Genomic DNA, 27,932 nt, shown 5'->3' on the forward strand with positions numbered 1-27,932 from the left:
AATTGACATACCAGAACTGGCGTAATGCATTTCCCTCTAAACACATTGAGCCGTCCATTGTTGCATTAGCAGCAGTCTGAAAGGATGCAGAGGTGCTTTATGTGTCTCGGAGGAAGCACAGCTAGCTCCCAGAACAAAGGGCGGTAATCAGATCACAGGTACATTTAAAAATGGGAAATTACCAGCAAGATTACATTCAATACACATATTATACAAATTGCCATTCTGAATGATAAATATTCCCCATGAATTGTGTGGATTTAAGAAGTTTTTCATGAAGGGAGGAGGCTGGAAGAAATCTGAAAGTTAGGCATTTATCCTGATTTTCCGTACTGTAGATTTTACAGCAGGAAACTGACCTAGAAGCAAGCTGTTGTTTGATGCTATGAAAAAAAATCCATTAACATTAATGTTGACTAAGAAGCATAACGTGGAACAGAAGAATAACAAAAATGTGAAAAGAACTAACGTAGGGTTCATTTTCACATCAATGATTTCTTTCTTTAAATGTTTTTAAGCAAGCAGTGCAAAAACGTTAATGTGTAAATGATCATTATTGGTAAGTGAGAAAATCATCTCCCACATGATTATGGTCCATAGGCTGTCGAAACAGCTGAAAGCTTAGGGGTCATCTACAAATTACATTGTAATTTACGCCAATGTTAAGTGATACTTTTTAATCCCACAAATGGGGAAATTCCACCTCGCATTTAACCCATCCATGAAGAGAAACACCACACACACACACACACACACACACACACACACACACACACACACACTCTCCCGCCCGGAGTGGTGGGCAGCCCTATGCACAGCACCCGGGGAGCAGTTGGGGGTTAGGTGTCTTGCTCAAGGACACCTCAGTCATGAACTGTTGGCACTGGGGATCGAACTGGCGACCCTCCGGTCACAGGGCCAGTTCCCTAACCTCCAGCCCACGACTGCCCAACAAGGTAAAGCCTTATGAACTATTTTAATTCTTTTAGCAGACAGAACACAGAAAGTGGTTTTAGAATGGCCTTTGTTTACAATTATTGTTAATGTGGAGTCTCAAAAGAAGACTAGACTGACCCTACTATTATTCTCCTATAATCATTTTACTTCATTAAACAGTGCAGTTTTCATGTTCTGATGAGCCAAAGCTGCCTTACTTAAAAAGACTACAGTCCAAAAATAATGGTACATAATCAGTCTACATTACTTTAATATAGTAACCTTTTAGAGGCGTTTACAGATTTACAGATCATTAACAGGTAAGCAATAAACAACCAACCCCATATGTGTATTTCTTCCTGCACAGTGTAGAGTGTTTGAGCAGTGTGAGGATGACGGCCAACATTTAGATCGTTATCTTAAGTGTTTCAGTTGTAAAGCTTAGATTGGTATCAGATGACACTCAAAGTGTCAGCACTGGTGTCAGAATCAGAAGACAAAACAGTGATATTCCTGCTTTCTCACCCGCTACTCCAGTGTTACACTACTAAACACAAATGGAAAGTTTAAAATCATTTAAAGAGCTATGTGCAAGAAATTGCTAGTGTAAAATTACATGTTTTTGCGACTGCTGTTGTGACTTCAGCCGCCTTGTGACTGAATATTTTAGCAGTACTGCAATTTCCAGAAATAGGATTTGAAATGGATGGAGGGTGCTCTGCAAATCACACTGTCCCACAAAAGGAGGCCACTGGAACGGATGTAAAGGTAGTAATGGAGATAATTACTACGCTAAAAGCTCATAAACTAATGGAACCACCTAACATTCCCCCTACAAAGAACACAAACAAACACACACATACACGCAAAGGACCCTGCTGTGAGCCTGTGTGACCTCCGTTGCGACTCACTGACCCCCAGCCCTTCAGAGTGTTGTGTCCAGATGGGTTCTCTCTGCTTCATTATGCCCTGCCTGTAGGGAGGAGCTCTCTCTCTCCAGCTCTCTCCCTCACACACACACACCCACACCACACACACACACCCACACACAGAGCATGAGGCAGCAGGAGGCGCTGTGGGACACACAGAGAGGTGCAGGGATTACCGGGGGAGGAGGAAGTGTTTAAAGAAGTCGTTGTTAAAGGAGAAACACTAAATGCTAAATGAGCAGCTGAAAGCGAGGAAAAGCACAAGATCTGCAAAGTTGTGCACTTTATTAAACAACAGCCTTAAGTTTGGTAGAGCAGCAACTGAAAGACACTGTACAAACTGTAGACTGTAAAAAGTAGCTCAGTTTTAGTGGATATTCATCACTTCCAGATGAACAGAAATTATTGCATTAACATTATCATTGCCAAGATTTTTAAACATAATATTTAGCCATGTCACATTGCTGACTTCAGTAAACCGTGAAATGCCGATACATTCTGTTCAGCCCATCTCAGTTACACACGTCAACACTGAAGAGCAGCCTTCATACCCATTCCAGCACAGGTAAAGTCTTCTACTTTGTGTTCAGCATTCACTTTGAGACATGTCTACACCCCCAATTCCAGTGGAGTTGGGACGTTGTGTAAAACATAAATAAAAACAGAAAATGATGATTTGCAAATCCTTTTCAACCTATATTCAATTGAATACACTACAAAGACATTTAATGTTCAAACGGATAAACTTTATTGTTTTTTGCAAATATTTGCTCTTTTTGAATTTGATGCCTGCAACACGTTCCAAAGAAGTTGGGACAGGGGCGTGTTTACCACTGAGTTACATCACCTTTCCTTTAACACTCAATAAGCGTTTGGGAACTGAGGACACTAATTGTTGAAGCTTTGTAGGTGGAATTCTTTCCCATTCCTGCTTGATGTCCAGCTTCAGCTGCTCAGCAGTCCGGGGTCTCCGCTGTCGTATTTTGAGCTTCATAATGCGCCACACATTTTCAATGGGAGACGGTCTGGACTGCAGGCAGGCCAGTCTAGTATCCGCACTCTTTTACTATGAAGCCACGCTGTTGTAACACGTGCAGAATGTGGCTTGGCATCATCTTGCTGAAATAAGCAGGACGTCCCTGAAAAAGACGCTGCTTGGATGGCAGCAGATGTTGCTCCAAAACCTGTATGTACCTTTCAGCATTAATGGGGCCTTCACAGATGTGCAGGTTACCCCTGCCATGGGCACTAACACCCCCCCACACCATCAGAGATGCTGGCTTTTGAACTTTGCGCTGAAAACAATCCAGACAGTCCTTTTCCTCTTTGGCCCGGAGGACACGACGTCCATGATTTCCAGAAACAGTGTGAAATGTGGACGCGTCAGACCACCGGACACTTTTCCACTCTGCGTCAGTCCATCTCAGATGAGCTCGGCCCAGAGAAGCCGGCGGCGTTTCTGGGTGGTGTTGATATGTGGCTTCGCTTTGCATGGCAGAGTTTTAACTTGCACTTGTAGATGGAGCGACGAACTGAGTTCACTGACAGTGGTTATCTGAAGTGTCCTGAGCCCATGTGGGAATATCCGTTACAGAATGATGTGGGTTTTTAATGCAGTGCTGCCTGAGGGGTCAAAGGTCACAGGCATTCAGTGTTGGTTTTCTGCCTCGCCGCTTACCTGCAGAGATTTCTCCAGATTCTCTGAATCTTTTGATGATATTATGGACTGTAGATGATGAAATCCCTAAATTCCTTGCAGTTGCACGTTGAGAAACGTTGTTCTTAAACTGTTGGACTATTTGCTCACACAGTTGTTCACAAAGTGGTGAACCTCGCCCGTCCTTGCTTGTGAACGATTGAGCCTTTCAGGGATGCCCCCTTTATACCCAATCATGCCACTCACCTGTTTCCAATTAACCCGTTTACCTGTGGAATGTTCCAAACAGGTGTTTGAGCATTCCTTAACTTCCCCAGTCTTTTGTTGCCCCTGTCCCAACTTCTTTGGAACGTGTTGCAGGCATTAAATTCAAAATGAGTGAGTATTCGCAAAAAACAATAAAGTTTATCCATTTGAACATTAAATATCTTGTCTTTGTAGTGTATTCGATTGAATATAGGTTGAAAAGGATTTGCAAATCATCGTTTTCTGTTTTTATTTATGTTTTACACAACGTCCCAACTTCATTGGAATTGGGGTTGTACTATTTGGCTCAAAACGGCTCATGGTTGTCCCCAGATTTTCTTGTAATGAGATCACGTTTGGCCCCCCAGACTATGGGTCCTCAGCACTGATGCTGAAAACCAGTGGTATAGGGTACACATCTGGTTTGTCATTGTCAATTCAGTAATTCCTTGACTTTGCAGACATATACTATACTCATGCTAAGATTAGTCCCTTCTTGAGAGCACAAAGACCTAAGCAGTATACTCAACAGATTTTCAACGTGATCATGAGGTTCAGCTATTAACCTCCATCTGGATCTATACAATTTAGCTATTACCCTTATTATTCTCAATTTATGACCACTGTCATTTTACTGTTAGTCAGAGGAAACAAGTCAACAAGACCTTATTCATTTCAAAATGTGTGTGTACACTCGCTCAAAGTGCACTACTGAAGGTAGCAGGCTGTGCATCCTTTATACAGTGCTAGTGTCATGATTGGCCCCTCCCAGTCCTGTCCATGTGTTCTGTTGTGTTTTGGTTTAGCCCATGTGTTTTTGTTTTGGTTTTCAGTCCAGCACCTTGTTTCGTGACGCCGCCCCTGATTGTCCCCACCTGTGTCTTGTGATACCATGTTAGCCCTCGTGTATTTAAGCCCTGTGTTTGCCTTGGTCTGTGTTGGTCTTTGTTGTTTACTGCCTTGTTTGTACTGTTTAGATGGTGTTTAGATGTTTGGATCTTATTTGTTGTTCTTTGTTCTGGTTGTACTGTTTGTATGTTTGATCCTGTTTTCATTTTGTCATGTCTGTCCCTCCTTTGCTCCGTGTTGGCTGTTTGACCCTGGACCGTTGTGACTCTGACCCTGGATTTGTCCCTAATAAAAGTCGCTTATCTCAGCGTATGCGTCCGCCTCCTCGCTCCACGCCACAGCTAGATAACGCACACATGGACAGCTCCAATTGCACACGTTGACAGATGTTACTATTGCTAACATCTATTCTGCAGGTCCCTAGTGGCCATTCCACCAGTGGAATATGTTCCATTCATATAATCAGGTAAAACTCTTCTCCTTGTAACTCTCATCAGACTAATAAAGACACTGTTGGCCCTCTGTATTTGAAAATCCTACCAGTAAACAGCATTTCAACACAATAAAAAGGCCTTTATAAATGTTCACTTTAACAAATTCTTCTCACCTACAACCAAAAATCCAATGCTTTCAGTTGTGTAATTCACTAAATGGCTTCAGTAAAAAAAGAGGTTAAAGGGGTCAAAGTCAAAGTCTCGAAGTCACAATCTAAGTATAATCTTTGACCCTCTTGTTCTTTGTCAGTACATGAATTACATTATGTCCTAAATACGCTTCAATCGGAGAGACCTAAGCCAAGACAAAGAAGACCGAATTAAAAAGAACCAGAGACAACTGTGCAATCTTGAACACTGTCGTCTATTTTAGTGCAGATCTGTGCAATTACAGTCTTATTTAATGTGTCTGTAGGCAGCAATACAGCCAACGAAATTTCCTTAGAGAAAGACAGTAAAAGGCGAAAAGGCAAAAATAGTCAATTACACAAGCTAAATGTCAGAGATGATGATTTTAAACAATTCTAATTCATAACAATTGCCTAATTGTTACTACCTTTTTATTCAATGCAATAGCAATGCCTAGTTTAAAGAAGCATAAAACATTACACTACACTGGCTGATTTTAGTGTTCCAATCTAATAACTTGTACTTTTTCAAAGCGGGCGTAATTAAAATAACTGCACCTGTAGAGAAAGCCGAAAAACAAATGGGCACAACTCTTCTCTGCATGCCGGATGGAGGGGCGTTCTTGCATGAAGCTTTAGGGGCATCTCACCATTAACACAGACAAGCCATTAGTACTGAGCTAGCGCAGATAATAGCCCACAGGTGCGATGGTAGGGATTGGGTGGGGACAGAAAGAGAAAGCATGAAGGAAGCAAGAAGGAAAGCTATTAAAAGTTAGAGTATGACGACTTTTCACAGTCATAAAGTTGTTTCTTCATTTTATGTCACATTTGTAGCACGAACCAGGGGCGGTCAACTACCATCCAGGAGGGCCAGTATCCCGCAAGGTTTGTTGATTGTCCTGCTCAGTACTTTAACTCGATCAATTATGTACCACACTGTTAAAAATGAAAGTCAGCGGCACTTGAAATGATCAGGTAATTGATCACACAGCTTTTCTGTTTTGTTTTCCCCCAATTCTTCTCCCCAATTTAGAGCTAATTTCTAATTTCACCCACTAGTACGACTCCCCCAGTCACACAAAACCACCACCGCGAGGAGGACGAAAACTAGCACAGACTTCCTCCATTAGGCCACCTGTGCTCTCCTGGCGTCCTGGCCGTGAGTGGCTGTAGTATCACCATAATTCGAATTTGCAATGTCCTACACCTGAAGACACTAGAGTTCAGCCAAGCTAAAACTCTGAGTCAAAAGTTATCCTAACTAACATTTATTTTAGTTCTGCATCTCAGTCAAGTAAATAATGTACAGTGCATGTTATTTTACTCAATTTCCCCTCACTGTAAAAAAAGAGAAGTCTCTTCAACTTGAAATATTATAATAACTGATTACATGGCTTTTCTTGATTTGACTCAACTTGAGGACACCAAGTCAAACTTCTTAGTTGAGTCAAAAACTCTCCCAGCTGCTGTTTCTAGGTCTGCATCTTAGGTAGATAAACATAAACGATATGCTTTTACCCCGTTTCCTCACCAGCTGGCACTCCTTCTATCATACAGGCCCATCTGGCATATTTTACTCTTGAGTGTCTGGATATGGACAGCTATAGGGATTCAAACTCACAAACTCCTGATGTCAGGACAAATTATTAGGCAGTTCCACTACATGAAACTATACCATGCTTTAAAGTTAAAACTAAAAATATTTTCTTCAGTGTATTAAACTTAATCACACATGTTCTGGAGTGGTGCAGTGGGCTAAGCTGTCACTCGTACAGGAGGTTGTAAATTTGAATCCCAACAAGATCTATATGTGTGTACACAAGAGGAAAAGCAGGATTGTGTGATGGACAGAGTCCTGGCTAGTAAGGGAAGCTGAATATAGAAAACAGGGTCACTTTATTTACTTAAATGACATAACTTACCTGACTGAACTCGACTAAGAGGTTTGAGTTGTGTGAACTCGTGTGTCCTCAAGTTGAGTCAACTTAAGAAAAGCAGTAGCTGCACCTCTTTCCATCAGACAATCCCACCATGCATTTTCATCTCTTCTATGGCTATGGCATCCCTGAGGGTCACACTCACAACCTTCTGATGGGGGAGCATGCTTAGTCTATTCCACCACTCACAAGTTCCTGAAATTAGTCAGGTTTCTGTGTTCTTAAATGTTCAATAGACTGTTAAAACTGTTTGAACTTTAAAAAGTACTGTAGTAACATGTGGAGCGATGGTCTAAGATTCACGCCAACAGTAGGAGAGTGTGAAACTATAAGTCTGAACCCCAGCAATACCTCAGCTGTCCATAGCTGGAAGCCCAAAATGAGTTAACGTCTAGTGGAACTGTTTGATAGAAAGATTCACAGCTAGTGGGGATCCGGAGTAGAAAACAAATTCTATACGGTTTACTTATAATGATAATTAAGAGAACTTGAAAAAGAAGTTTGAGTTGGGTGAACTCAACTTCTGGTGTCAAAGTTGAGTTAAATCAAGAAACGGTGTGTAACCAGCTACCTTATCATTTTCAGTTGAGCTGACTTCTCATTTTTTTGCATTGTAGGTTTGGTAGTTTGCTCCAGCAGAAAAATCTGCAAACTCTGCTGGCTTCCTGCACTCAAGAACCACAGGTTCCCCATGCATGCAAAAGTCTGACATATTTGCTCATGCTTAATAAGTGTATTTCCTGATGATTTAGTCATGAGTTTATGATGAATATTTTTTGCAAAAGGCTTTGTAAAAGATGTACTGCCTTACTGTCATACTGTAAAGTTTTGATATCCTATGATGAAACAACAAGCCTTTTCTGATCCAAACTGTGCTCACAGCGTATTCAATCAAAAAGGAAGCCTTGTGAATCTTTTATATAGTGATAGTAAAGACTGTAGTTCCCAGAAAGCTCAGATGCCACACAATGACATTATGGCCAACATCTTCTGGCAACAGATGTAAAGCTTAACATTAGAAAGTTCACATCTGCACATCACATTTATAAACAGTGGTTCTTTAAAAAACAACCAATGAAATGTTCTTTAGAGAAATAAATGAGCTTCTTCCGGGGAACTGCTCCTTTTGGTGGCTTTATTTTAGGAACATAGTGTTACAATTGGGAAATGAATAATGACCCGAACTACACAATAACATATGACACACAGTCCAAATGATTAACATCCATATTTCCATTCTAACCTAATTAAACAGAACTAGGCACCAAGCTTTAGCCAAAATAGACCATATGACGCTCCGTAGTCCTTCTGACGTTATCGGAGAAAAATGAAGCAGTGAAGTATTGCATTGCACTGGCATTGCCGAATGTGATTCTTAACCAAGGTTTCTTGTTAATGATAAACAGTAGCGTCAGAATAAACCAAGAGAAGCCAAGCTAGCTCACGCCTCTGACAGAGACAAAGCACTTCTATTACCACCAAGCTCTACTTTAAATGGAGAAATCCTCCACCGCTCCGCTCCAAATCTTACCTCAAACACACATATATAGACACACCAGACAAACACACACACCCACCCACACCCGAACCAGGGGGTTGAAAGAGTACCGAAAAGTACTATAGTGATAATTTACTTGAGTACAAGTAAAAGTAGAAGTGAAAGTATTGGTAAGTTTGAGTAAATAAGTAGTTTATTGTAAAAGCTATTTTTTGTATATCTTCAATCCTAGTCTGAAAATATTTCTGAATTTACTTGGCTGTATAAGTGGAAACAATCTGTACAAACAAAAATAACACCAAGCATGATATTACACACAAAACATCAGCCCGAGGCTGATCACAATATACTCTGCTAGTGCTCTCACATAAAGACAAAACACACAAAAGGCAGAGAGAGAGAGGGAGAGAGAGAGAGAGAGAGAGAGGCTGAGTTCTGTGATGAACTGAGAAAACGGAAGACTCTGAAGATCTAGTATCATCTGTAAGATGAGACTGAGGAGTAAATACATCTTTACTGATGTATTTTGAAGTGACACTTAAAAGGTGGCAACTTTAATGTTTTTTTTTTCCCCGTCAGAACCGATGATCATCTAAACATTAGAATATTTCAGAAAACCCTGCTGTCTCATGCAAAGTAATATCTGTTTTGTCTATGTATAACGAGCGCATGACAAAAGAGCTTAATACCATAATCACTAGGCAATTTAGGCAATTAAATCTAAACTTATACTTATTGTCCAGAATTTATGGTGAACCTACATTACTCGAGATTTCTCGTCTCTCAGCTTCATACACTTCAAAACTGCATCAAAACCATATTTTATAGAGGTTTGGGTTAAAACCTAGATAAGAGACACTTGCAATAAAACCTATGTTCAATAAACCGCTGTCATTTTATTCCGAAACAACAAAGTATTACGAAAATAGTAAAATAAAACCTTACGTTTTCGGCTAGATTTAGCTAAGAGTCAACTAAAAGCTGCTTCCTCGGAGAGGTGGTGGAGATTTCATCAGGTTTCATGAGGTGTGACTGACAGCTGCTGTTAACGTCATTTTCTTTAGTTCATATTATTAGACAGGCTGAAGCCCAGGCGCTAGAATTCAAGTCAACCCTATCACTATTCACATTTATGATTCGTTTGCTTTTGAGTTAATAGGCCACTGTTTTTCATTTATTTCAGTGAGTTATTTTGTTTGGCAAGTTCATTGCTGTTATTTTTATCATGGAACCGGGTTGAGCTCAGTCATGAGGCCTAAAGAGTCGACGGGTTGTCACGCATCCAGAAAACTCCCGAACAAAAACGGACTTCATTTCCTAGAGTCCATCGGGGGGATCATGTGACTCTGCAGGCACAATCAGAGTCGGACTCCGACACGAACTCCATTACCCAGGATTCTATGGGAACTCACATGAACTCTGACTCATGTCTGCGCTCCTATCAGCTCTCGCAATCCCTGGAATTCTAACTGGGTGCACCTGATTAGATTGTCCTATGGCGAATAGATTCAGTATATAAGCCCGGGCTTAACTTAGGTTAGTTGCGAGGTATTGTTTTCTTGAGAACTACTGAGCGTAATATTCTGACTGCCTTTAATTCGTGTTTCTGACCCCTGCTCTGTTTACCTGTTGACGACTTTGTGCTTGCTCCCTTTTTGTACCTTTTCCTGTCTCTTTTGATCTGTGTTTTTGACTTTCGGCCCGTTCCTCGTTTACGGTTTTGTCTTGCCCTTTCTACTTCTGGAGATTAAACATCCCTTGTCTGTTCATCTGCTAGCACCTGGATTCTGTTGACTTGTCACACGGGTAGAGCGCGGTGTAATCAGCACCACTGTTCCCCTTCTTCAGCACTGTCAGTACTACAATAGCTGCTTTGAGGCTCTCAGCATTTTTTGGTTGTCCCACATTACACTGTTCCCATTATATTTGAAATGGCTACATAGAAAGCATGAAAAAAGATGAAGCTTCTGAAAACTAAATAGAAAACTGAATCCTAACATTAAATTATTCAGCCAGCTGAATAATTCTGCATTAAATTACCATCAAAATTCACAAAACCCAGAGCTTCCTCAGTAACAGCCATCCTATTTGAATTGAACTCATAGCTCAGAAGATTCCAAGTTAGACTCCTGGCTGGCTCGCCAGTTGTTGACTTGTGTAGTCACTGTGGAAGTTTAACTGAGAATAAACTAGATGGAGTTGTGCACTTTGGAGATAAAGGTTAAGTGTATTAGATGTTTTCCTATGAGGATGTTAACGGAGCCTCAAGTGTATGTACCCATAATAGAGAGGCATAGGAAAAGTCTAGAACATCTAAGATGACCTAAGACAGTATGACTATTTTGACAAAGTTATAGAATTAATCTCTTTCCAACATTAGCTAATTCTGGTCACAGACAAACTTCATCCTTTGCAATCTAAAACATTTTTGCTGAAGGCTTAATTAGAAGGAGAAGAAAAGTACAATACTTTGAAAGTACCACTCACAGAGCAATGCAACTGTAGTCTTGTTGGGTGGCATTTGGTATGTGGAAAGAGTCGACTTTAAAGTCTAATGCTAACATTAACTGTATGGTAACTACCAAATTAACATTAACTGCTTGTAAGTTTTGTTGTTTATTTGTTTAAACCAGTTTAACTTTATTCTAAACTCGGACAAGAACCTCCAGGCTTTGTCCTTTCAGTCTGGGCCATTTGAAATCATCTGGGGAAATTAAATATATTTTATCCTGAACAAATCATCTTCTGTAATAGTTTAAAAAATACAGTACAGGACCACCTCTAGTGGTCTAGCTTGAATAGGGCTTTAGGTAAAATTCCTGCACAAACAGAAAAATACCTTGTTTAGCTTTGAGACACTGTCGTGATGTCAGTCTGCATCACTTGTTAGTCCAGTCCTCTAACCCTTCCTCTAAAACAAGAGAGGTGAAAACATCACCTTTGACACTGGTTAGACAGTTGCCTAAAGGTAGCCTTTCTGCCCATTCAATTATGTTAGGGTGGAAAAATGGGTCAGGTTCCTAGAGGGACATAACGCAGCACATTTTTGGTGTTACACACCTGAGTCAACGGCATCCCTCCAGGTAATTATTAAACCCTTCATTATTAGTATTAGAACATACAACTCTGCAGTGCTGTTGCCTCCAGTCCTGATTTTGACGACCTTGATCTATAGGGAGATTTACACTATATAGGGAGTGCACTTTTGGGTACTTTTACAGTCATAATGGTTCATTTTGAATTTACACCTAACTACACCTGCTTGGCCAATAAGCAAAACATAATGGTACAAACAGAAGGTCAAGCAATTAAACATCACAATGTATTATACACTGTAATGTCGTCCATCACTGATGACCACCCCAAGCTCATATGGCTCTTTGTTTCCTTTTTTCAGTACTTGTCTGGATTGCTTCATTGCTGTATTTCTTATATTACTTCGCCATCTTCTTCCAATTTTTACTACTATGGACTTACACAAATATTGTGTCCAGCATTGGATATCACTACAGGAACAAAGACAAATGAATGCAGCCATAATAATAGGTGGCAAACTATGTGGATTTGAGTAAACAGTACCTTGAGGGATGGAAGCAGACAGCAATAAATTAACATGAACTCTGGACTGAAGGCTGAGCAATCTGTAACATATTCCATTCAAACTTGCTGAGTAGAGATATTTGTCAGATAATTATAAGGACTGTGGATCTATGCGTCTGGTACGTAATAGTTGTATATTCATAGATATATAGAGAAGGGCTTCCCTATCAATTTCAAAAATAACAGAGGCAGAACCAGCTCTGTGGTGTAATACCGTAGGAGAACAAAGGATGCACAATGATATCAGGATCATGTTGGCGTTGGCAGATAACTGCTATACAAATGAGTTCCATCAAAGAATATTTAGATTTGATCAATATTGCTGACATTTAATGCTGTATTTATTGCACTTTGGAAGACCAGAACGTTTAGGCAATGACTGGCTACTGGGCTAAATTATCTGAATTTTATTAATTTTACTGCAAAAGACTACCAGGACAGCCATTGGTAGGCTATGTTAATTTGTTGTTCCATTGGAGCAGTTCTGCAGTGTTGTAATGGGGGAAAAGGATCGTTTGCCCTGGTGGATTTATCATGGTATCGGTTAAGGTCACAACCTTTCTGTTTTCGAGCTAAACACGTGACGCTGAAACTGACTTCCTATAAGATCGTTATCTGCTACACCTTTTCAGACGGAAAGGAAAATTTGAATAAGAACTAACTTCAGCTTCACCTTCTCAGTGGACATTTCAAACTTTGTGTAACTGTGGCTTTAAGTGGTTTGGTTCTGGGTTTAAGTTTGCAGTAATGGAGTGATGTTGAATGGTAGCGCAGACAGACGCACGCTGGTATTGACAGTTTCTGGATGCCGCAGGTCGTTCAGTGTGTGGTTACGTTAGGCATTGGTTCTGCTAACTGTTATCCAAGTTATGCACCTGTTGTCTGTTTATGAAATCTTTTGTAATTTGTGTAAATTTGTTATATTGATTTTATGAATTTTAACTAGACCCAGAGGGCCCAAGCCTACCTGTTGGCCCAGGACCCAGGAGCAGGTTAAAGCAGCCCTGAAGACTACAGAAATGAATGACATATTTAGTCTGTAGTGCTAACCCAGGTAGATGTAGTCTCAGTTTCTCGATTTCCAAAGACATTTTATGTAGTGCCATCAGTATCGGCACATATGTACATGAAAAATACTGAATACAATTCCCATTTTGGTGCAACTCTAATAAGAACCACTTTTGGTTCCGTAAAAAATCAAAAATCAAACCACTGCAGGGAACCAAAGCCTCTGTGGCACCTCTATTTTTGAGAGCATACCTAGTGCATATGTGGATGAGAAGACCAACCCTTTGGTAAACATGAAAATTGTTATGCAGAAAATTGAACAAAATGGAAAAGGAATGACTTGTACTTCCTGGTCACTTTGGCTGGAAATTAAGTAAATGAAAGGTGGTCTCTGACTTTTAAACAGAACTGCATGTCTGCTTGTACCAACTAAGAGTTTTAGGATTTGCTGACCTTCAAAGGGCATTCAGGGTGGAGAATGATGTGCTTTTTGGCTCTTTGGCTGTGGCCCATCAGGTTCTATTAGAGGACACAAGTCATTGTAGTGTGTGTACTTGTTTGTGTGTGAGCATTAGAGAGTGTGTGTGTGTGTGTGTGTGTGTGTGTGTGTGTGTCCGTGTCCAAAGGGAGCTGACTCTCTGGCTTTTAATCATTAAATGCGTGTAGGGGCATAATGCCCTTGGGGGCAATCTGAGAGAACCGTGCTAAATACAACTCATTCTTTACATACTCACACATACACAAAGAGGCAAAAAGAGTAAAAGCCTAGCCACGGTAGTTTTTCCATGTCAGCAAAATCTTGTGTGAATTAATATCTGTGGAATTTGTGTTTGACATCTTTGTATATATTTTTGCCCAGCTGTTATTACCATTCTTTTTCTCTATATCTAAAAACCTGTTTTTAAATAGCCACTTTAGAAGATGTTTTTTAAGAAAGTCCTATTTAATGTCTCATATATCCTATCCAAGCGCTCTATGTAAAATTTAAAGGCATCCATAAAAAAATCCTGTTTTAATTAAGTTGAGCCGGTTGTGATAGTTGCAGATGAGTTTTAAGTGAGTTGCAGGACACTTCACATTATGCCACTCAAGAGCAATTTAGTGTCATGTAGAGTTCAAGCACATGACATCACATTAAAGTTTCATCTTGTAAAGCCACCATGGGAATGCCGATGGCTCTGCTGCACAAGCTTCATTGAGCGGAGAACACAAGTGCTGAATGTTTTTGCTACAACTCGTGGCAAACTTTTGACGGTCTAAGTAAAACTAGTCGACACTGGCTCATTAAGATGTGAAACATTTTTATTGGTTTTCAGTTTGTTTGGTATTTGCATAAACTAATGAATTGTTGCGTTTCACTTCATCAGTGTAATTGTTTTGGATCCAATGGTATTCAATGGTAATGAGAGCGCAGTATCTGCCAGAGTATTCTACAACAGTAAAAAAGCCCGTCCCCGATAGACCCCTATAGAAATCACCTTGGAGGACTATGCTAATACACATACATTGTTACCTGGAAAAGTTTTTGTGTTGGTATCATTTTCCATCATAAGACCTGCTGGCACATATGCATGCTGTCCATCTTTAAAAACGTTACTCTACATGGTGGAGATGTGTAAATGGTGCCTTGTTTAGATTTTGCAATGGTGATTAGTTTCTGTAATGGTGTCTAGTTTAGATTCTGCTGATTTCATAGATATGCAACACAGTCACAAACGGGCCCCAAAGTGAGCTTAAAGATAAAGGCAACAAAATTCACCCCGGAATGGCTCTAGATTCTAAGAGATAACATTTCTTCCCCAATGGCCAACAATAAACACATAAAAGAGAGGCAGCATCATACGTAGTTAATGACAGGCTGTATTAGACGGTATAGCTTCACTTTATTAATCCTTATTATTGTGTTTGTTACTCTTTATTGCAGGCAAGTGAGTTAGATTACTAACTGCAGCAAAACAGTGGACCTTATTCATCTTCATCCAGCTTATTTCACAGGGCGATGTGAACTACAAATTTGGCCCTGTGGCTTAAGAGAGATAGAGAAAGGGAAGCAATCATCACTGGCATTTCAAAGCACACTTGCTTTGAAAGCAGAGAACAATGCTGTGTTGTCTCTCAGCTGCTATCAGGCAGCGCAACGCTGCTTTCAGTTCAACCAAGCATATTTTCATAAACAAGACTACTTTCTGCACATTAACACTGATTGATTCATGATTGGTCCATAATGCTTTCTCTAAAATGTTCCATTTGTCAGAAAATGAATCTGGTGTAGCATAGCTACTTTCCCTATTGTTATTGTCAAACTACTGTAATGTATAACACTGTAATGGGAAGAGTATGCAACAGTGAAGTTTCCAATTCAACTTCCAGATTTACTCCATTAAGCCAAGATTGAGCAAAATAATGTTTTATTTCAAGCAGCAGCACACACTGATATAATGTGATAAACTACTCAGCATTAACAGATTATTGCAGATATTCAGTGCAGGAACAGAACATGGCATGCCTCATTTTTCAAAAACTTTAAGCAAACAGGCATGAACAACACTTTTCATCATAGAATGTTTGAATATTTTCAATGATGCTTTGAGACGAAGCTGAAATTAATGGTATAATAAATGTGTGATTTGTTGGGCTGTAGAGCAACAGTGTGGGATAATTAACAGTAACATCAAAACAAGCAGTGCTCAATAATAACAGTTCCAGTGAAATCAACGTCTGGCTTAAAAACAACAAAGATCAGGCAGATTTCAGCAATTCAGACAAAAATGTGAAAAAGTGAAAATTGGCATTTTAGATCAATGTATGGATCAAAGGTTCGCACATAGCACCGGGTTATACATCAGGCTATGCAGAACTGCAACTGAATAACATAAAAAAGAGCAGACAAAAAGAAATTCTCAAGCGTTCACGAACTAGCGGATCATTTAAGGCCTTTTCGTTCATCTCATACCACTGAAACATCCTGGATCCGTTTTCGAAACCTTTATTTTTCCAGCTTTAAATCCCAAATATTTTGGGACAGTTCCAAAACTAAGACATTAGCCTGCCAAGACTGTACTGAGAGGAGCGTTGCCATGGTGACAGCACCAAAGGTGCTGATGATAAATGCCTATTGTGAGTATGGCGCCGGGTGCCCTCCAACAGAGTTGACAGTGCCAACCTGTGCCAATCGCGCCTCCCTGAACGGCAATTTTTCCAATTGAGAGATGCACATAAGCAGATGGGGAATGCTCAGATTAGGCACAGAGGGGAGGCATACACACATAGGCTCACACATCCCCTCACACACACACATTTACAAACACCTTTATTCAGATGCATAAACTTACATAAATACTCTCAGTCCCATTTTGTCCATCATTCAAACACATTTGTGCATGCAAACATACTCTGACGGACAAGCGTTAGGAATAAGCTCTACTGTAGTAAGTGAAAGTGAATGAATGACCAAGTGAGTGCTCTGTGCCCTTGACATACAGTCCATCAAGAAAGAGGTCACAGCGAACATAACAGATGTTGCTTCAAAAGCAGGAGCACAGCTAGCAGAGATCATAGTAAAGACTGGTGAATGCTCTGTAGGGAGAAATATCAGAAGCTTTCAGAAAAGTCTGTATTCAAGTCTTAGTTGGTATTGCACTAGTACATTATCACTCTAATAAATGTGTCACCATAATTCCAGTTTTGATTAATATGAGGTTCACTATTAAGTCGCAAAGCGTGAACTTGATGCACACAAGGTTCGCATTTAGCATTAGCTTTGATGTTTGTGCTGCTTTAATGCATTTCCTTTCTAGTTACTAGTACAAATAACCTGGAAAACATGCAGAACATGATAAAAAAGATTCACACGGCAGGATCAAGCTACCAGCTTGTTGAGTATCAACTAGCGCAAAAGAGAAAAAATATGCTATGCTGCCAAAAAATTAAGCAAGCATGGTTTTCAGTTTATCGTATTAAAGGGGAACTCCAACGATTTTGCAGAATTACTCAGTCATTCAATGCATTAAATGCAGACAAAATAATTCAGAGTGGTTTGGGGTAAAATCTGCCTTTCTAGAGGAACTTACTCTTTGTTCACCATGATATTACTAGGAACCAGACACTACGAAGCATTCACAGCTCTAAAAGCTACATTCTGTTAAGTTATTACACAAAATGGTTATGAATGTGTTGCTTGACACCTCAGACATGGTTTTGCGATAGTTTGATTATAAAGTTTTGCCATAAAACTATTTTCACGTTATCAGTATGACCTATAAAGTCCTCCTTTTACACCTCCACTTGAGTAAAAGTACAAAAGTATTTGCGTTCAAATGTACTTAAGTATGGAAAGTAAAAGTACTAAAAGATCAAGTATGGCTTTATTGTCCTATTACCATTTTTGTAACAAGATGCCAATCGCAACTGCATTTTTATGTACATATTTCTATATTGTGGTCTCAAAGTTCGGTTAGTTCCATCATTTATGTTGAATAGACACTGATGGTGAACCGTATGCTTGCACTGGGTAGGTACGTCCAACAGTGGCTACATTCTGTCAACTTTTTATTTAAATAAAATCAAATATTCAGATTTAACCTACACTTCTTGTATTAGCCAGCGTTTCTATACTAGCGCAAGTTTTATTATCTCGGTGCTCATGCAGCTGAACATTTCTCCATCAACTCTACCTTGCAATGATGCACATTTACTGGCGCGTCATAGCAGCAAGCACATGGGGACATTACCAACCTTTCCTTACATCCATTACAAGGAAAATATCTAGTTTTGAATACAGCTACATCATAACACGCTCACAGGAATCTGAGGAATGTGGGGGCGATATACAGTACCATTAAATGTGATATATATGAGGGGAACATTAACTCCATGGCAGAAAGAGAACGGGAACATTAACTGCAACACATGGGCAGATATTAGTGGTGTAGTTTGTCAGCAGATTCAGGCCACATGGGAACACATTATCTGCAGAGGGCGAGGGGGAACATTAACAGCATAGCGCCGGGGGAACTTTAACAGTGAAGCGCAAAAGGCGGCATTAGCAGAGTAGAGCACAATGGGAGCACATTATTGCCATATTGGCTCTCAATGGAGATGGACCTGGCCATGATAAAGGTCATAAACACACACACATGCTTGCATCTATACACAAATATGGAAAATACAGCCATCAGGCTCGGTCACTGATTCGTTAAGCACACCTCTACAGGGACACTCCGCTAATTCTGTGTGTGTTTGTGAGTGTGTGTGACCATGTGTTAAGATCAGAGAAGCAGTGAGAGGGAGAATTCTCCTCCTCTTGATAGATGAATGAGGTCAGTAGGACCCTGCTGAATGTGTCACTGTGTTTGAGAGAGCTACTGAAAAATGACAAGGCAGACAATGCTCTTCTTCCAGTCCCCCCACTTAAACATTATCTGAACAAGTGTGTTAAAAATCCAAAGCTCTAGGTCATTTGGGCAATGCTGAGTTCTGAGCAATGCCAGAGTAATGTAATTGTACGAGTTAGGAGAATTGATGGTGAGCCAGTAGTGTTTTGAGACATTTACTGTGAGCTTATTATATTATTATAAACTCAAGCATGCCCTGACAAACTATAAATATTCCTTCCAAACGTATATCTGTAGTAATTCGGCGGTTAAACCAGCCTTTATTTGCTGATAATGACTGAACCTCGTAAAGTAGGCAAGTAGATAGAGCTTAGATGAAGCCAAAGTTAGCTTGTTATACTCCTTTCTTGTTCCAGTGAAATTCAGATGTCAGCAGTTTGGGCACTATCGTACAACTGCTGCTCGGTTTTAGGCCAAAATGAAATTTAAATAAGAAGCTAATCAGCCTAGAGAAAATGTTTTACAGCTGTGTTAAAACATAATGATGCCCTTTAATTGAATTGTTAGTCTGTATATTATACAATGTTCAAGAAATGTTTTAACGTGTTCATTTTAGGTTGGTGTTCTTCAGCATTTATTCACTGGGTTTATTTTAAGTGACCCTTATTAGTCCCACAACGGGGAAATTTCACCTCCGCATTTAACCCATCTGTGAAGTGAAACACCACATACACACTAGTGAGCACACACACACTAGGGGGCAGTGAGCACACTTACCTGGAGCGGTGGGCAGCCCAATCCGCAGCGCCCGGGGAGCAGTTGGGGGTTAGGTGTCTTGCTCAAGGACACCTCAGTCATGTGCTGTCGGCTCTGGGGATCGAACCGGCGACCTTCCGGTCACAAGGCTGGATCCCTAACCTCCAGCCTATGACTGCCCCTATTTTGCTAAGGACTCTTACTGTAGCTACAGCCAACAACAGATGGAAAATAAAGCCGTGTCTCTTAATAGTGGTGAACGTCACAATATTATCTCTGTTTTCCTGTGCTTAAACAGAATAAGTATCTGAAGAGTAAAGACTAGCACCTTGAAAAAAAAGAATGGTAGTGGCTTATAGTTGTATTGTTAGTACTGGAAACTGAGTGTATCTCCAGAAATGCAGGCTAATGTTTTTTTTTAATATCAGACCTTCATCCGAGTGCACAAACGCTTACATGAGCATATATGTGATGCTTTTAACCTCATTTAAACATTGCTCGTCTTAGGTGCACACTGTGCTCATTATTTTGTTGTAGTCCTCTGAGGAGGACTTGGGGAGTGCATTTTGTCTTGGTTCTGTTCAGTTTGACTTACTGTTTCTGTCTTCTTGGATTGTGGTTTAATCTGTCAGGTTCGTCTTTTCTGTTTACAACCCTGCCTGTTTTCTGACTGACTCTCATTTTTGTTCCAAGAGTCCTCCTTTATGTGTTGTAAATAAATACTGACAAGTTCTCCTTTTTTAACCCTGCATTCTTCTCCTGGACACTAGCCATTCCTGACACAGACAAACACTAAGTCAGTGCAATCTGCGAAAAAGTTGCATTAAATAAATTCTACTGTACCTTTCTGTCTGGCCAGTTGTATTTGGCAAATACAGCATCATAAGTGTCCACTGCTCCGTCCGTCACCAGCATAATGGCTTGACTGCACACGCTACCTCGACCTGTTTGATTAAACTGACCACACACAAAAGCACATGTGAGAATCATTCCATACCAAACATTTCTGCACTGTCAGTTACTCACTCAACTCAAAATATCACAATCAGCAAAACATTAGATCAATACAAGACAAAGATGAAAGCACAACAAGATAAAGAATGGTAATAAACTAAATAATGTTGTTTGTAAATATAATAATTTTGCATTTAATACAAGTCTGAGAAGATCAGTGTCACAATTGGCCCGTCCCAGTCATCCATGTGCATTTGTTGTGGTTTCCTCACGGTTCTGCCCCCTTGTTTCTTGACTCCATTCTTGATTATTCCCACCTGTTTTCCACCTATGTCTTGTGAACCCTCGTTATCCTTGTGGGATTTAAGGCCTTTGTTTTCCTTAGTCTAGTGCTGGTCTTTGTACTGTTTGCTGTTTGAAGTGTGTTGTATTCTCGTGCTGTTTGTTTATTCCAACCCCCGTTGCGGTTTTCCTGCGTTTCTTTCATTATGTCTGTCCCTCCTGTTCTCCGTGTTGGTTCTCTGACCCTGGACCATTTCGACCCTGATTATGGATTTGCTCTCAATAAGTCTCACTTGTCTTCGCACATGTGCTCATCACTCCACACCGTTACAGTCAGCTTCACTTTATTTTGGGAATCAAATGAAAAACATCAAATATCATCATCAATCCCATTCATCAACTCATGAAGGGCAGCCATTAACTGCCATGGTAACCCAGTGTTGTTGTATATCCCAATGTACTTCTTTGGAGCATGATCTCCAGTGAGCTTTCATTAATTGCCTCCTCCATTAACTCACATTAAGCAGAGAGGTGTTTGTTTGTCAGTATTGCTAATGGTCATCTAAACAATTCAAATATGCTTACAACAAACAAGCTGATAACACTTCATCAAGTCAACCACAACTGATTTATCCATGTAGGCAGGCTATGTTAATTAAAGGAACAACTGACCTATAATGAAAGCAGAGGGCTAAGTTCATATTCGGATTTAACAGCCACGTTAAAGGCAGACGTGATTAAAGAAAACAGCAGAATAGGTTCTTCATTATAGGCTTACTTGAGTTTTTCTCATGCTGCTTATCTAAATAAATATACATTTGAATTCTGGGCAAGAGCGTACAAGATGCATATCAATATTAGTATCTATAAATAAATACTTTGCATAATTATTTCCCTGCTTAATTTTGGAAAGAATAAAGATCTCTCATAAGACTCTGTGGGGTGTGTATGTATGTGTGTATGCGCATTATAGTTATTTTAGATGCAACTGCAGTACTAAATCTTGGTGATGGGTCTTTCACAGTTCAACACCTTCAGTATCCTACAGCTACAAGCTTAGGACACTAGAGATATTCCCAATGTCAGCAGAGCTGACAAAGCCTTTAGGATATATTTGTATCCACACAGCCATGCATGTGTGGATACAAAAAGATTTTAACTTCCACTGCAAATGTACAACTGTACAGTTGCACAACTGGCTTAACAAAATCATCAAAATAAACATCAATTGTCAATAGCGCATCTGGAATTTAGGTAAAAAATGTAAACATATTTAAAACTGTTTTAATAGTTTTAAGATCACCCTTGATGTATTTAATTTCCAGTCAAAACAGTCATTAAGTTCAAAAACCTATTAAAAGTCAGTGCCATACAACCATGGAAAACCTGGTAGATCCTCAAACCTGACACCATCAGATAAACCGGACTTAAAGTTTTCATCTTTGAGAGGTAGGAAGAAAATCAAGCTTTACTCTTGCTTTAGATCTGAAAATATCCACAGGTGTTTTTGTCCATCCTTTCAGTGTGAAAAATCAACTCTCAACAATGTTCAATAACGCTATGATCATCAAAGAATGTGTAGCTATCAAGAAGCTTTGACTGAGCCAAGAAAATAGACAAAAAAGAAACGTTCAAATCAAAGAAACTGCTTGTGCTTTCAGAACAAGGGACTGACCACTACGAAGCCTAGAACTCAACATCATTGATTGTGTTTGGAATTGTGATGAATGCAGCCAACTTCTAAGACTGAGCTTTGTATGTGTTGAAAAATCCCTGCAGATTTTCCTGAAAAAATGGAAGCCGTAATACAGACAAAGGGTGGACAGACAAAAAAAAAATTGATATTCTATTTAGTTGTTCAGGCTTCTGTGCAATTTTCTGTTTCATATATTTCTCTAACTCTATTACCCTGATGATGCTTGAATGCTTGTTTTGACCATAAATAAAGGGCAAGTAGTTGAAATTAAAAACAATCATGCATAACCTAAAACAGCTTAGCCTTTGCAATGAAATCTCTTTAGTTACTGAATAATATGCCTTAGTATGTAATAAGCCTCTCTCCCATGGAGCCACCATGGGAGAGGTGCTTATGGGGGTCCGGTGCATTGTGGATCGGGTAGCGGCCGAAGGCGGGGGCTTTGGCGTCCTGCGGGGACTCCATTGTCTTGCTGGGTGACTCACGTGGGCAATGACAGTGAGACCTGGAAGGGCGTGTGATCTGAACCCGATGTGGTGTTTTGTTATTGGAGTTCTGTGCTCGCCACAGTCTGTCCATAACAAACACCATGTTCGAACACAAAGGTGTGCATAAGTGCACATGGCATCAGGACACCTTAGGCTGCAGTTCGTTGATCAACTTCGTACTTGTGTCATCGGATTTACGACCGTGTGTTTTGGACACCAGGGTGAAGAGAGGAGCGGAGCTGTCAACCGATCACCACCTAGTGGTGAGTTGGATCAGATGGCGGGGGAAAATACCAGACAGACCATGTATACCCAAACGAGTGGTGAGGGTTCGTTGGGAACGTCTGGCAGAGAAACCTACCAGAAAGATCTTTAACTTCCACATCCTACAAAGCTTCACCGCATACCGAGGGAGGCCAGTGACATCGAGTTCGAGAGGGCCCTGTTCCGTGCCTCCATTGTTGACGCAGCCGATCGGAGCTGTGGCTGCAAAGTCGTAGGTGCCTGTCGTGGTGACAATCCCTGAACCTATTGGTAGACACCTCAGGTAAAGGAAGCCATCAAGCTGAAGAAAGAGTCTTATTGGGCCTGGTTGGCTTGTGGGACTCTGGAGGCAAAAGATGGGTACCAAAGGGCCAAGCGGATCATGGCTTCGGCGGTGGCTGAGGCAAAAACTCTGGTGTGGGAGGAGTTTGGTGAGGCCATGGAGAAAGACTATCGACAGGCACCGAGAAGGTTCTGGCAAACCGTCAGGTGCCTCAGGATAGGAAAGCGGTTCCCGACCAACACTGTATATAGTGGGGCTGGGGGGCTGCTGACTTCGACTGGGGACGTTGTTGGACGGTGGAAGCAATACTTCAAGGATCTTCTCTATCCCACCAAAGATCCTTCCCTAGAGATGGCAGAGTTTGGAGATCTGATTGAGGGTCCGTCCATCACTCGGGCTGAGGTATCCAAGGTGGTTGGAAAACTCATGGTGGCAGAGCACTGGAGGTGGATGAGATCCACCCAGAATTCCTGAGGGCTCTGGATGTTGTAGGGCAGTCCTGGCTGACACACCTCTGCAACATCACGTGGACATCTGGGGCGGTCCCCCTGGAATGGCAGACTGGGGTGGTGGTCCCGCTTTTTAAGAAAGGGGACTGGAGGATGTGTTCCAACTATTGGGGGATCACACTTCTCAGCCTACCCGGTAAGGAGCTTGGTTATTATAGCCGGCAGTAAGTCGGACTGGTTTCCAGTCAGGGTTGGACACCTCCAGGGCTGTCCATTGTCACCGAATCTGTTCACAACTTTTATGAACAGAATTTCTCGGGAACAGCCAAGTGGCGGAGGGCATCCAGTATGGTGGCCTCAGGATTTCACGTCTGCTTTTCACAGATGATGTGGTCTTGTTGGCGCCATTAGGCCAGGACCTCCAGCACTCTCTGAACCAGTTTGCAGCCGAGTGTGAAGCGGCTGGGATGAAAATCAGCACCTCTAAATCTGAGACCATGGTCCTCAGTCAGAAATGGGTGGAATGCTCTGTCCAGGTAGGGAATGAATTCTTGACCCCAAGTGTTTAAATATCTTGGGATTTTGTTCACGAGTGAAGGAAGGATGGAGCGAGAAGTTAACAGGCGGATTCGCGCGGCGTCTGCAGTAATGCGGACCCTAAACCGGTCTGTCATGGTGAAGAGAGAGCTGAGCTAGAAAGTGAAGCTGTCAATTTCCCGGTCAATCTACGTTCCGACTCTCACCTATGGTCACGAGCTTTGGGTAGTGACCGAAAGAACGAGATCGCGGATACAAGCGGCCAAAATGAGCTTTCTCCGCAGGGTCGCCGGGCTCTCCCTTAGAGATAGGGTGAGAAGCTTGGCGATTCGGGAGAGGCTTGGAGTAGGGCCGCTGCTCCTCCACATTGAGAGAAGCCAGCTGAGATGATTCGGGCATCTGGTAAGGAATGGCCTCTGGACGCCTCCCTAGGGAGGTGTTCCAGACATATCCAATGGGGAGGAGACCCCGGGGAAGACCCAGGACATGTTGGAGGGATTATATATCTTGACTATCTTGGGAATGCCTCGGCATCCACCCGGAAGAGTTGGAGGAGGTGGTGGAGGAGAGGGAGGCCTTGGCCTCTTTGCTTAGGCTCCTGCCCCCGCGACCCGGATTCGGATAAGCGGTGGAGGATGGATGGATGGATGGATGGATGTAATAAGCCTGGGATTTTAAGGAGTCAATAGCCAAACTCTTGGTTATGAAAATTACACAAACTGGGTTGTTTTTTGGAGCATTTTTGTGGGTGATAATCTTTAGGTCCACCATCTGAAATGAATGTGGTAAAATAAAATAAAACATTATTAGCCGTATACTTGTTCTTCTTCAATCTTGTTATCAAGTAATCTAAGCAAAGTGCAGTATGTATAATTACAGGACAATATTTTTCTCTGTGGTTTTCAAACTACAATCTTTCTTCTGTGCTCCTACTATATCTTAATAAAAGCAAAAGATGTTGGCAGTACCAATAAACAAACATCCTTAGAACAAAATTGCTTGGCTGCAAGTACATACGTAATTATGGGTTGTATAATTAGTCTGTTTTGTATTATTAAAGGACTACTCCAGCACTTGACTCATTCCTCCTAAGCTTACCTATTATGAATCAAACCTCAGATCCACTTTACTGCAGCTGCTTTCTGCATGTACATGTGGAAAACATAAAGCAGCATTAAATTATCCTTGCGATTCTGTTTTTTGCTGAGAATGCTTTACATCCTTTGAACTGTCCCTGTTTCCTTAAATGCTTTATGCTGAAAGCCTATGTTGCATAATTACTACTGGACTGCAGCAAGTGTGTACAAAGCATGAACAAGGCTAATAAGGCTCTCCACTTTCTGGTTTGCCCTGCCATTTTATCAAAGCACTCATATCATGGCATCATTAAATCAAGAGTGTAGACTTACCTGTTTTTACACAATCAACAGCCTGCAATATGAATTAGAATGTGTATAACAATGGGACTTACAAGAACACTGAACTTCCAGGTAAACCTATCCTGTCTTAGTACGCCTTCAAAACAGCTTCAGTGCACACTGATCTAGACTCTACAAGTCAATAGAACTGTACTGGCAGGAGGGAACACCATTTTCCCCAAAAGATATTCCCTTAATTGACATTTTGATGATGGTTGTGTAGAGCTGTCTAATGCGCTGTCCAGAATATCCCACAGGTGCTCAACTGTGTTGAGATCTGTGGACTGCAAAGGCCACAGCATAAGATTCACTGACCCCTCATGCCCTGTGGTTGTGGGCACTCATCCTTGAAGAGACCACCCCCATCCAAATAGAATAAAATAAAGAATAACTTTGTATTGATGACCCCTCTAGATCCGAGGTGTCAAACTCAACCAGTAAAAGGGCCATATTAAAAAATCTCAACAAATCTGTGGGCCAGAGAAAAAAATAAAAAAAAGTTTTTTTTTTATTTTTAATCAATGTTATATGCTATGACCTGAACTAGCAATTGTTTATTGAAAATACACTTGTAGGCACATGCAGTAGATCTCAAAATATTACATGGCCATTTTAAATATTTGACATTTAAATGTCTTCAGCTGCTTAAACTTGCAGCAGTGCAGTGCACTGTGAAGCAAAAAGTACTTTTGTGGGCTGGATAGGGGATCGTGTTTCGGGCCTTGTTTTTGATACAGGGCTCTAAGGAGACTCAAACCATGCCATTCAAAATGCCCCCACAGCAGAGACAGAGACAAACACCCCCTCACTGCGGTGGTGAAGCATTCAGTCCTGTACTTTTCTCTTGGTGAACACCACATATGTGCTCTCTCACTTGAGGAGAATAGGGTAAAGGATCACTCATCTAATCATATCACCATTTTCTGCTATCCATGTTTTCACACCACTGAATTCTAGAAAGTGCGTTTATCTTTGTACAGGGTTACTGCACAGTTTCTAAAATCAAATTCAATACATTTGAATATTTTTTTCAACAAAGGAGCGATAATACCAATTCCACTGTGCAACAGCCCACACAAAATCACATTGATGTCTATTTTATACAAACTGATTTGCTGTGAAAGCACAGATATAGAGTTTTTTCATTGCATGATCCTGTCATGGTCTTCTCGACATGTTTAACTTTTGGGTGGCAGCTTTGGGTGGTAGACTGTTCTGAATGCGTTTAACTTACAGCAGAAAGTCTCCCTGATGTGTTGGATTTCGTTTTGGTGGCATGTGGCTCACAACAGGCAGCAGAAATTGTCTAGCATAGCCATACACTCAAATTTTATATGTACAAGTTTAGACAAAAGGCAATAATTTAAAAAACAGTATAAAGATGGGTACTGCAGAAAGTACTTCTAAAGTAATTCCAAACCGTAGACATTTAGACCGCTTTGTTGCCTTCTGACCATACCTGATAAAACATGCTTGCATATCTTTAAATTGAATATATTAAACAATTAAAATAATACATTTTCATGTTTTTTTATGGCTTTAACTTTTTAAATCTACTTTAAGCCTTCATAAGACTTTTAAATCCACAGGAATCCTATTGTAATGAGGGGTTTATGCACTGCAGTCCTACTCTAATATCCCTCTCTGTGTAGTTGTGGCGGACTGTTCTTGCTGACAGAAACGTATCCTGTATCTCAGCCACCTGAGAAACAGTTGCTGTTCTCATTTATTCAGGTTTTTTATCAATTCTCCATCACTGTTGGTGCTTTTTGTAGATTTACAGCCACTGACTGTAACGGTACTAACAATTTGTCAGTGATCCTCTGTCCAAAGAACAACCGTTGCCCAGATATTATCTGGGTGACAGACCACTCTCAGCACAGCGGTGACACTGACATGGTAGTGTGTGTTACACTGGTACATGCATATCACTGTCACTGCTGGGCGGAGCAACCAAAAATATTCAGTCAACAGAAACTGACCACTGATGAAGCACTAGAGGATAACTAACAGAACCAGTGCACGGAAAAATACGAGCAGTAGTCTCTAACTGTACACCTACAAAGAAGATCTGATTGCTGGCAGTCATATGGAGGTCCCTTTCCACTGATGGATGGGGTAGAGGACAGCTGATAAATTGTGCAGCAAAAGATGGGCTGCAGACAGTAACTGTACATCTAGAACATG

At 40.9% G+C, this 27,932-nt stretch overlaps 1 protein-coding gene across 3 annotated transcripts in view; it reads right to left on the reverse strand.

The window, feature by feature from the left end:
- cacna2d3a (calcium channel, voltage-dependent, alpha 2/delta subunit 3a) overlaps positions 1–27,932 on the reverse strand; it is a 338,457-nt gene that overhangs the window by 150,799 nt on the left and 159,726 nt on the right. For all 3 annotated transcript variants that reach the window (XM_037536196.1, XM_037536195.1, XM_037536194.1), the window contains exon 11: positions 20,218–20,331. In XM_037536196.1, the coding sequence (XP_037392093.1) occupies positions 20,218–20,331 (114 nt within the window). The remainder of the gene's footprint in view (positions 1–20,217; positions 20,332–27,932) is intronic.

This window comes from Pygocentrus nattereri, chromosome 29 (genome assembly GCF_015220715.1).
Source record: "Pygocentrus nattereri isolate fPygNat1 chromosome 29, fPygNat1.pri, whole genome shotgun sequence".
In the NCBI taxonomy this organism is placed as follows: Eukaryota; Metazoa; Chordata; class Actinopteri; order Characiformes; family Serrasalmidae; genus Pygocentrus; species Pygocentrus nattereri.